Source organism: Theobroma cacao, chromosome 8, assembly GCF_053813885.1.
Source record: "Theobroma cacao isolate CCN51 chromosome 8, ASM5381388v1, whole genome shotgun sequence".
Lineage (NCBI taxonomy): Eukaryota > Viridiplantae > Streptophyta > Magnoliopsida > Malvales > Malvaceae > Theobroma > Theobroma cacao.
The window spans coordinates 31,189,355-31,201,432 of NC_142646.1; the positions used below are offsets into that span (position 1 = coordinate 31,189,355).

General features: G+C 31.8%; 1 protein-coding gene across 5 annotated transcripts; it reads right to left on the reverse strand.

Moving 5' to 3' along the window:
• Nucleotides 1-104: 104 nt before the first annotated feature.
• Nucleotides 105-11,060, reverse strand: LOC18593152 (Tetratricopeptide repeat (TPR)-like superfamily protein). 5 transcript variants are annotated; one of them, XM_007020220.3, is made up of 8 exons: nucleotides 10,838-11,060; nucleotides 9,449-9,559; nucleotides 6,537-6,837; nucleotides 5,601-5,675; nucleotides 2,592-2,655; nucleotides 1,876-2,168; nucleotides 1,485-1,631; nucleotides 105-534 (listed from the first exon to the last, which is right to left on the reverse strand). In XM_007020220.3, the coding sequence occupies exons 3-8, from the start codon at nucleotides 6,669-6,671 to the stop codon at nucleotides 253-255; spliced, it is 996 nt and encodes a 331-aa protein (XP_007020282.1). In that variant the 5' UTR covers nucleotides 6,672-6,837; nucleotides 9,449-9,559; nucleotides 10,838-11,060; the 3' UTR covers nucleotides 105-252. The 5 variants fall into 5 exon arrangements, with proteins under 5 accessions (XP_007020282.1, XP_007020281.3, XP_017981491.2 ...); XM_007020219.3 differs by having other exon boundaries at nucleotides 5,601-5,687; nucleotides 10,838-11,058; XM_018126002.2 differs by lacking the exons at nucleotides 9,449-9,559; nucleotides 10,838-11,060 and having other exon boundaries at nucleotides 5,601-5,687; nucleotides 6,537-6,908.
• Between the last annotated feature and the right edge of the window lie 1,018 nt (nucleotides 11,061-12,078).

Consider the following 12,078-nt stretch of genomic DNA (forward strand, 5'->3'; position numbering starts at 1 on the left):
AGGTGCAGCCCCGTGGATCATCTGCTAAGATGCAAGCCATTGAGGATAGAATCTAATGAAGAAAAGTTGTTCTCTCTTCAAATTATCAGCATCATACTCAATAGTTCAATAATGACTAACAGATTGCATTCCTTAATGCAGCGATCGTTTATATTCATCTGATTTCCTCTTTCCCAAAAGAGAACAACCCTTTTAGTCACATGTCAAAAATTCAGAATTAAAATATGTGGGAGCATGAGCAAATTGACAAAATCATCTGTCTTTTGATTTCACAGGAACTCCTTTGTACATTTGTACACGATCCTTTAATGCATCTCGCCTAGGGCGTGCTACCTTGTTATTGGGATCAAAAAGTAGCACTTCTTCAAATGCTTTGAGTGCAGACTTATAGTCTTTTTTCTTCTCATATGCATCACCAAGGTTGTTCCAGGCTGTGACATAGCCTGGTTGAAGCTTCACAGCAGTTTCAAATTGACTGATTCCCTTCTCGAGCTTCCCATCCCGGACATAACTGACCCCAAGCGCATTGCAAACCTGTGCATTGATGAGCAAAATAGAATATGATAATTTAATGTTTATAAAGTCCCTAATCAAAAGATGACCCAAAAAAAAAAAGAAAAAGTACTTCGTAATCTTATTTATGTATTCTCAAACATGTTAAAGAATAGTTCATATCATGCAATTTTAGAATTAGACAGGTAAACATCCTGTTAAATTCAGGTTTCTCCCAGTATTTTTCTGCGAGTGGAGGTTATGTCATGATTCAAATCATTATAACAAAACCGAGGCTTTAGTCAAGCCCACCAAATATATGATGGCTTGAACTTACAAAAGGTACCGGCCCGGTGTTTGCAAGCAAGACATAGCAAATGCTGACCCTTAGGATAAAAGTTCAAGTTGGCATTTGAGTTAATAATGTGAGCTAGAGTTTTCTCCATTTATTCCTCTTAAAATAAAAAACTAGATTTAATAACATTTGTTAACCGAAATTCCAGGCAGACTAAGATAAAACAGATAATGCTGCTATTATACAACAATTTGAGTTCAGATTGTAATTGACAATGATAAGCAGAAAGGGGAAATCTTGTACATGACCAGGGTGGCTAAGAAGGATGTGATTTTTCTGGTTCTACAAGATAAGTTAAAACCACAAACCAGGCAAAGTGCACTGCTTATTGAATGATTTATGACTCGAAAAAGAAGGATACAGCAGTGACAGATGATGATTTCATGTTAATGGCTGAAAAAGTTTTCAACGCTAAATTATCCAAATGAATCATCACCCATCATACAAGTTATGACTGCACCCTTAGCAAACTCAAATGTGATGGTTAAAAGGCATAATGTTCATATTACAAATGGTTGACATTATTGACTTTAATTGCAGGCAAGACATGCATACCACATTCTACTAAGTACAATTTACACAATGAAACCAATTGCATCTGCTTGAATAATGCGGGAAGATCCAAATAATATCATACCTGGGCAAGATCTTGATCATCGCCATCCCATTTCTCAATTGCCTGAAGCAAATATTTAGTAGCAGCGGGGTAAAATTTCCTTCTCAACATAACAGCACCTAGCTCAAAAAGCTCAGTTGCACTTGCCTCTCCACTTCTTACTTGCTCCTGAAATCAAAACAATAACATTAAAGGATATAATATGAGCACAAAGGAGCAGTCATCATCCACTATAAAATCTAAGAAAAAAGAGTCAAAAGTCTTTTCTGTTTTCCTTTTGGTTTTGTTACAATAACTTGGAAAAAGTCTTCTTTTTGAAGTTTAGAAATGTCAAACTAATACAAACATAACCGCCAGAGCAATTTAGTCTCATTCAAATGGCATTCTTTTGCACAGGATAACAAGCTGTTACCTGTAACTCTTTAGCAGAAAGGTCAAGTTCTCTACGTACAAGGACTTGACGGATCACAAAGAAGGTTCCAACCCCAAGCAAACCTAGCAGTAAAAGCAGATAAGATAGTTGGATTCCTAACTCAAATAATGCTCCAACCTCATAAACTGCATCTCCACTGGTAATTTCACTTGCATTTGCTAGTTGTGCAGAAATCAACCACAAGGCTTGACCAAAGAGGAAAGCAGACACCACAACTAATGGCTTCTTCAGATTTGAGTCATCACCCACAGCCAGATTGTTTTTCAAGGATTCTGCAACAAAATGATGACACCAATTATTTAGATTCAAGCAATTGTAGTGACTAACTGAAAGAAGCAACTAAAGAGAGCATGACTACAAGCCTACAACTGCATGACTTAACACAACACCAGTGGTTTTTACTCATCCATAGAAGTAAACCTCCATCTAGAAATTTGAACATGTATGTGTGTGCGCATGCGCGTGCATGCACCATCAGTGCATCTTGTATTATTAAGTCATTTAACTCACAATGCAACCAAACTCCAGAAGAATGACATGCTAAGCTTTCTGACCTTTTGGCATATGTACTATAGTGTTTATAAAGTATTAATGAATACAATATTAAGAGAAATTTAGATGATATAGAAAATAACCAAACAGAATGGACATCAAAAACAATGTTTAAAGAGGAAAAAAGGTATCAAAACTACAACTTTTCATATGTGAGCTGCATCTTCCTCTGCATGCCATATAAGTTGCCAGTCCCTTTTGAAACATCTGCCTTTATCCACAATCAATTCAAATATGGCACAAAGAAAAATTGTAAGAAAACATGTTAGGTTAGTAAAGAATAGTATATCTACCTACATTCACCAAAATAAAACTTGATTAAAAGTTTAAACATGTACTTTTAATATCAAACAAAAAGAGTGACTGAATATACACAACAGTGAGATCATATAATAAGGCCAATATCAACAGAAATCCAGCATGAGACATATAAAAGCATTCCTAGGAAACGTCAAATATAGAAGCTACATTCCAATTTATGTCTTTACGCCAAAGCAAAAATTCGTTCAAACTTACTTAAAAATGACAACTACGTGCAACCATTTAACATTGTCTATATCAGGTGATAAATATGAGTATTAATAGCACAAACTGCAACATCATCAGATGAAGGGCTGAAACTTTCACAACACACTTCTTTCCCAACTCAAAAACACCACGATAGCATAGATGATTTGGCAGTCAAAGTCTCTTTTCCTTTCACCTTATGCAAAAACAAAACAAAAGAAAAAAGTAAGACACTTTCTTTCTCTAGAATTCTCTTGAACACGGTTACCATTCCCACTTCTCCACCACAATTGCATGTTGGCTGAAGCTATTTGCAATTTAAATGCATGGCTTCTTTGGTTGAAACAACATGAATTTTGAATCCTTTGTATTAGAGCAATATTTTCTCTCCTTAGGTCTAGTATATCTTTACATTTATTGCAATATTTTTTTTGTACATATTTAGTCAAACACTCTTGTATATATACTTTGTTTTCTAGTCAAAACAAACAGAACAATTTAGCCCCAATTATATTTTCTTAACATGGTATCAGCCTAATAACCCTAGGGCCTGTTTTTCTTTTCTTCTTTTTTCCACCATTATAACCATCTCTTTCCCACCCTCATGGCAGCCTCCAAAGATTCCTCACCAATTAGTTTTTTCCACAGACCCCATCTTTACCACACTTGTTGCGACCGAATCAAATTATGCTTATTTCTCTCCATATTTTCTTTATCATTCTGATAGTCCCGCCTCTATTAGCATTTCTCAATCTTTGGTTGGTGACAATTATCCAACCTGAAGCCATGCTCTTTGCATGGCTCTTGAAGCTAAAAACAAACTTGGAGTTGAAGATGCAATATCTCTGAACCTGATATTCTAAAGATTCACTCCAATGGAAGTGCCATAACAGTATGGTCACCTCTTGGTTACTTAACGTGGTTTCCAAAGATATTGCTGCAAGTATTTTTTACACGTCTTCTGCAAATGAGATTTGGCTTGATCTTCATGATTGGTTTTCTCCAAAGATCTTACCTCCAATCTTTGAGATTTGTTGTAATATTTCTCTTTATAATCAGAAAAATAATTCTGTTGTGGCCTATTACACTGTTCTTAAGGGTTTATGGAATGAGCTGGCCACCTATCGCTCTCTTCCAACTTCTACTTGTGGCACCCATAAAAAATTTATCAAATTACAAGAGGCTGATCATTTGATGCAACTTTTGATGGGTTTGAATGACTCCAATACCTAAAGCAATATTTTCTCTTTATTACATTCTAGTATATCTTTATACTCATTACAATATATTTTCTGTACATATTTAGTGGAACACTCTTATATATCCTTTGTTTTTTTGTCAATACAAAACAGAACAATTTAACTCCAATTATATTTTCTTAACACTTTGCCCAAACTTTGATATCAAGGCAGAGGAGATAAAGTTAGCTTGACTTTTTCAAACTTCAAGTCCAAAATTAGATATTAAAAACAAATCTTATATTTTTTGAGTCTAACCTTGATTGACCTCTAAAGTATAGGGACCTAAAGCTAAGTCAATGAAGATCCAGTAGAAACTTTTAAAGATGTTTAAAAAAATATGAATGTCCATTTTGCAATTAACAAATGGATAATTGTATGTAAACTCGTCATTCCCAGTCACCAGCCTTACTCATCCCAGCACAGCTGTCCATCGGTTGTGAGCCCAATTTGTATATGGCTATCTAAGATTGAGGAAAAGAAGAAGAATAAGGTTAATTATCATCTAAAGGAACTAAGGTGCTTTACGGAGCAAGTTTTAATTTTCTAGAAATTTGGGTTTGCCATTGTTCAAAAGATAATATGTGTGTGTGTGTGTGTGTGTTTGTGTTTAATTGGGCATGTGCTTCTGTACTTATGCATAACATATATATTGCTAATTGGGCAATTTTCTAAGCAACTTAAGATCTAAAGGTGCCAAGTCAGCTCACACGTTAATTAATTAACTGATGTTTAATTGAAATTATAGAATCACTAGATAATGATTGGAAGTGTGTGTTTCTTAAATAACTTTCAAACAAAGACAATTATGATCTATACATGGGGAAGGGAGTATAGTTTACCTTCTTTTACATTGTTTTACTGCTATACTTCTCAGTTTCATCAAAATAAAAGCCTAAATATGTAATATATAGTAACATAAATTAAAGAACACACTTACTCCTCATGATTGGTCAGGAGAATTCAAGGAGCACACATTATTTTAATAGCTTTTCATTTCATATCAACCAAATAGTTTAAACATATACCTGTTGAGCCAGTGTTAAAAAGTAAAAGAATTCTAGCTCTATAAATATTAGTTCTGTAAAAACTTGTCTTAGGTCATTATCGTTTTATCTAGAAGTAAAAATCATTAAACTCAAGGTGTTAAGGAAAGAAGATTATGGAATTATAATGATAAAACACTCAAAGCAGTTGCATAAATGCGGTACAGAAGAAAAGAAAGGGAACAACCAAATAGATAACAGAGTTAAACATGTAGAACAAATAAAGTAAAAACAAGCAGTATAATAAATTGGAATACTTTTCTGCAACTAACGCCCCAAATTTTTTTCATAAGACAAGGGTTTTTTGTTTTTTCTCTTAAAACTACCACCACTGAAGCACAGAGTGTACCAGAACACATACCTGTGGATTGAGAAGTCTAGTGTCATTCACTCCATTGCCTGTCCCTGAGTTCTTCAAAGCTGGTTCACAATAGCACTGAACAATGGCCTGGACCAATAAGAGCAACACTATCCAATGTTCTTTATAAAGCTAAAAAAGAGAAAAATAAATCTTGTTTTTCAACCCACCAAAAATTTATAAAAAAATGTGAAATTATTCCTTTTGCCTTCTTTTATTTACTATTAGTCTTTCTAGTTTTGTAAAAAATGTGAAATTATTTTAGAAAAAAATCACTATTAGACTTTTAAGTTTTTCCATTTAGTCATACATTATGAATTCTAGAATAGCATATGTTATTAAAAATCAAAATTTCCTGGATTAAACCTTTGACACGAGGGTTTGGTGTTAACCAAAACATTAAAAATTTGCAGGCAATGAACGTCCAATTTGAGGAGAGCAGAAAATAGAGATTGTTACCGATAGGTATAGTCAAATCCTTGTTTCAATACTGGCAATTGCATGATCCCAGAACAAGCCAATTTTATTTGAAAAAAACTTACGAAAGGGAGACAAATTTATTGTCTTCCTTTGTTGAAAACCCAGAAAAAAAAATCACTTGCCTTCTTTCCCCATTTAGGCTAACCATCATTTCAACATCTAATAAAGAGTATCTTTGCATACATAAATTCATGGCTTGCCCACCATATTATTCTGTCTAACGTTTAGAAAAGCCTCCCTCTTGACCCCAGTTATAGAACCTAAAAGATAAGCAGGCCAAAGTCCTCTCTTTGCAATATTAAACCCCATCAGTTTCTATTTCCTACTTCCTACTTTCGTAAGTGTTGCATGCCAAGAATTTTCGAAGAAGCTGACTAGATCGTCAGATAGAAACTTTGCTCTGGAGAATTATACTAATAATATACAGTATAAGAAAGAGTAAAGGGTAGCTTCTTTTACCTGGAAAGAGAGCTTCTTGCGGCTGAACCTGAGAGACCCAGATGAAAGGAAAGAGTAAGAATGAGGAAGGGTAGCCGAGAAGCAGACATGGTGGTGGTGTAAAGGTGGGGATGAGATTGTAGTTTGCAGAAGCATATTTTTTGGTTCTTTTGGTCTTCAAAGTTCAAACATGAAAAACCTCTGTTTGCAGTGATATTTTGTGGGTCTTTTTCTTTATTTGGTTCAACTTTGCAGACGATATAGTTCCTCACTTACACTAACTCAGCAGCACAGTTCGGTGGTGCTTGAAGATAAAATTTACCTGTCTCGGCCAAGCCATGAGATAAAAATATTCAGAAGATAAGGCCGCGTTGGTGCCCCTAGGAGCTCGAGACCAGCTCTTTTTTTTAATACATACTATTTTTTTAAAATTCTTTTTTTTTTTTTTACTAGAAAGGATTGAAGATTTTTTTTTTTTTTTAAGAAAAACACTGATTTATAAATGATTGAAAAATAAATTACACCAATGTCGATTCAAAGTTACTGTGGAAACTATCAGATTATGGATTCATTATGACATTAAGATTTTCGTTCAAAAGCCCTTAAAATGGAAGATTGATTTATTTAATAAAATTGATGGTCTTATTGTATTTAAAAATCTTCCACTTTATCTTCTAATTGTTCAATGCCTTTAAATGACGTGTTCAGAAGAAAAAAAAAAACGACTACTTGTCTTTACATTTATTTTCAAAATTTCTTATAATACGAATTAATTGGTAAGATTATTTTGTTGTGTAAATACTTAATAAACTTATAATAATTAAATTAGAAGGTGATAAAAATGCTTTTATAGTATGTTGGACAACATTATCACATTAAACAACATAAATTTTTTAAAGTAACTATTACTACATTCTAATATTTAAAAGGGTAAAATACCCCATCTTCTTAAATTTTAATCAAAATTTTAAGCGAAACCATTAATTTTTGAAATGAACATTCCGCTTCAAAAAAATTATATAATTTTACCAATTACTATTATATATTTTTTATTTTTTTATTAATTTTTTTAAAAAAAGAGAGCATCTATGAGTGCTTCTTATTGTTTAAAAAAAATATATAATAATAATTTTTTAAATTAATAAAAAAATAATTTATTTTTCATATTTTCTGTTAACGGTGTTTACACTTTTAGGCAAAATATCTATTTTAAAAACTAATAAATCTGCTTGGAATTTCAATTAAAACTTAAAAGAGTGGGAGTATTTTTACTACAACATTTTTTACGTTTGGCTACAAAAAAAATTGCAGTCATAGGTGAAAAATATGCAACCTTAGGTTAAAGCTGCACTTAGAAAAAGTGTAGCTTTAGCCAATGTATGGAAAAGTATAGCTGCACTTGATTATGGGAAATTAAACTGCAACTGTATGTTATGTGACCGTTATCTTAAATTATATGGTAGCACATAAAATATGTAGCTAAAAGATATAAGATAGAGACACATATAACCTTCTAATATGTGATAGAAACACATGCTTACAAATCATAAAGTGCCTCAAAAATCAAATTGCAACAACTAATGCCTCAAAAATCAAATGCCTTAAAAACCATTTTCAAAGGTTTTTACAATGTGTACAATATTGGGTTTCTTTAACTAATTTTAGTAATCTCTCTCTTTCTCTCTTCTTCTTTCCAATTCCTCTCTATACATATTTGTTTGTCCATTCTCCAACTAAACAAAGCCATCTGACATAGAAGTTCCTAGCCTTCCTTACTTGTAAAGATTAAGCTACAAGATAATATTCATTTGCAAGTAGTTCATAATGTAATATGAGACAAAGCAAGATAATATCCAATTAATTGCAAATAATAGCTAAAATTAACAACATTTTGAACTAGATTTATTTACAAAAGGTGTCTTTATGTTTTAACATCTACGATAAGGCCTCTTATGAATCAAATATAGCTTGAATGCATGTTATCTCAATGATTCTAGAGTAACTATACTAGATATCCTATAAATCTAGTCTTTCTAAATCTAGCCCCCAGGAAGAAACCTTCTAAGAGTAAACAACCAAGCAAGAGCTTCTTAATTAAAAAAATTTGTTAGCAACTAAATTTGGGCCCTTATCACCTTCTTTTTCATTGTCCTCAAAATAACTCATATGATCATCATAACCTTCTTGCCTCATAGCGTCTTGCACTAATTGCTTTACGTCATCATGCATATTTGACTCATCTCTGATACCTACCTCATCATCAACACTCACAGAAGGTGATGACCTTTCCCCATGATAAATCCAATGGATGTAACCTTGATTGATTCCTTTGCAAATAAGATGATTATAAACTTCATCCCGATCTTTTCATAAGCAATTGTTACAAGTCTTACAAGGGCACAAAATCAATCCTCCCTTTGACCCATTTGCAAATGCAAAATCAATAAACTGCCTAACTCCATATATGTATCCTTTACTCAATCGAGAGCAAGACATCCAACTTTTATTTATCATCTTTATAGAACTATCCAAATTCACTGAAAAAAAATACTATTAAAAAGTAAGTCTATATGATAATTCTATATAACACCAGACAGAAATATATCATAGCACTATAAAAAATAACTAGCACTAAAACAATAGCAAAAAGAACAAGACAGAGTATTCATATTGAAAACTATTCATATTCATCCTTTAAACAGTAATTAGGTTGCATATCTATCGAAACAAACATGTATACTTTTGTCTACATACATACATATAAAATAATATAATGTTTCAGACTCAAAGACCAAGACAAACCTTGACCCTAAATACAAAATAAGATTAATAGTATAAGAAGAAATAAAAACAAAATATGGATAAAAGATAATCATTGACTTTCTTCATCTTAATAATTTCAAAAACTGCCTTGATGTGTTTAACATACATACCCAGACAGCTTGCCAGAACTGATGTATGAGTGGATGATTCTGTAGACTTGAAGATTAACTAGCCTTGACCTTTTCAAACTCGGTATCAAGCAACTTTTTAAAATCAATTAACTGTAGTTAAAACATGGAAGCAATAGATGACGTTAATTCAATAAGTGTTATTGTACAAAATGATATTACTAAACCAAAATATATAAATATTATGCATAAAAGAAATAAACTCAATTGCGAAGGTAACAAAGGTGCAATCTAACATAGAAATAAAATGGGGTATTAACAATTCCATTAATTGTTAAAAAATGTAAAACAAAAAAATATAGATATCCTCAAATCAGATTAGCATATATTTTTCTTTCTCTACTCTCAGATGTGATGTTGAAGTAGTTTAAAAAAATTTAGAGCTTCTTAATAGCCAAAAAGTAACTACATTTAGAGGGATTCAATTCCAATCTCCTTTGTTTTGTTCAAAACAGATACTTGTAATCATCAAAATGAATTAAATTGGATAAGGCAAAACATATCATGAAGGATATAGAAAACATAGTTTAAAGTTTTCATGAAACACCTTCAAGATTCTCCAAAAAAGTAAGGCATGCTATATCATGTTCAAAATATTTCCCTTTACATGCACAAAATATCATGTTCAAGCCGTATCTAACATATATACATTGGATAAGGAGTAAGTGCATTGTAATAATTTAAATTTTCAGTAACATTTCCTCTTTTTCCCTTTCCCTATAGCATACTTATACAGTTCAAAGACAGAACTATATATGCATGCACCTAAAAGACCATGAAAGGAATAAAGACATTTTAACATTCTACTAAGAGTATTAATTTTTTTGATATCATAATCAAAATCCAAATTTCTATATCTTTCTTGGCCTTTGGAATCAAATCCTATCGCCTTCTAAGCAAACCCATTCCCTTCATAATATCCATCACTGAATAGTTTCTTCCAAGTGTTTCAACTTAAATCAAAATCCACATGTCCTCATTATTTTTCATGCTGGAAACCACCAATGTCCCTTTTGCTGCCAACATAATCTTTCACTTCAAATATGCAATGGCTTATACATGTGCCTAAAGAACTATATTTGAAGCTGCAAGGAATACATGCAACTAAAGAAATATATCAAAATCTTTTCCTTACTCACATGGTAGAAAGAGAAAAATAAACCTAGCTAACATATCATTCCATTATATTCAACAAATACATTCCCTAAAATCAAACTGTTTCTATTCAAATCTTTCTGTCTTATGATAGCAATTTATTAAAAAATAAAATAAAATTAATCCATTGAGGATGTTAAATTAAAAGCTTACATCTTGTAAAAATTTTAAAAAAAAATAAAGAAAAATTAAAGCAGAATCGAAGAGGTTACACACCTATCACTTGAATGGAGGAAGCAATAAAATCTGTTGGGGTAACTGAACCTTCAAAGTTGAAGAGGAACACAGAATCAAACCTTCAAAATCTGAATAAAAAATCTAAAAGGAAAAGAAACCGTGAGAGAGAATAGAAAAGAGGAAAGAGGAAGAAAATAAAGCAAGAATTTGAAATTTGTTGGAAGCAAGAATTTGGTGTATTGTAAGAATGAGAGAAACTTTCAAAAAGAAAAAACAATGAGTGAGAGAGAGAGATGAAAGAGTAGAGATTAGAATCGGTAGAGAGAAAGAAAGAGTACACGTGAAATAAAAGTTAATTAAAAAAGTATTTTTTAACCCTATTTTTAATTAAAATAAAAAAACATAAAAAGTATTAGATTTTAATGAGTTGTATAAAAAAATCATCTAAATCTTAAATTCAAATATTGTAAAAAAATATTTAGATGCAAAAATAAAAGTGCATTTAAAATTGTGTCATTAAAAGTTATTAATGTTGTAGTGTTTACTTTATATAAAACTTAAAAACCTAATTTCATCCCAAAAAACCAAAATCTTCTAACCAAATCGATCATCGACGATTTTGATTTTGTAAATTATTATAAAATCTTAATATAATTTTACAACTGTAATACTTTTTATTCATAATAAATGCATGAAAAATGCTTTAAAGTATTTGTAGGATAAATTTGTTTTTTTCGCTTAATAAAAATAATTTCTAAAAATAACAGTTTGGCATGCATAGACTGTTTCCTTTACAAAAATAAATATTAGTGAGATCCTAACTAAATTTGTGGAAATAAAGGATTCAGAGAAGCATGATGTGGAATAATCTGGCTCACAAAAAGGGAAGAGACAATGACACAACCTTATTGCTGCTGGCATCATTCATTCATACTCATTGCAAATACCGATTTGATTAATGGTACAAAGTGCCTTCGAAATATTAAGTTACGCTACATTGTCCCACTTTTTTTATGGTTAATGAGGAAATTGTATTTCAATGTAATTTCAAAAGTGCTTTATTTCTTCTTTTTTTTTATCCGCAGGCACATGTTACTTGAATTTTGCTATCATACACCAAACCTTGAAATCCCTATATACTACCTCTTATGGAAGCCGACTCATCTAGAGTCCTCCCAATCAACACTAATGAAAACCAAGGAAGGGAAGCAATCAAAATCGACTTCGAAAGAGGAAAAATGAGGCTTAAAAGTAATGAGAGGAGTGGTGACTCTTACGAG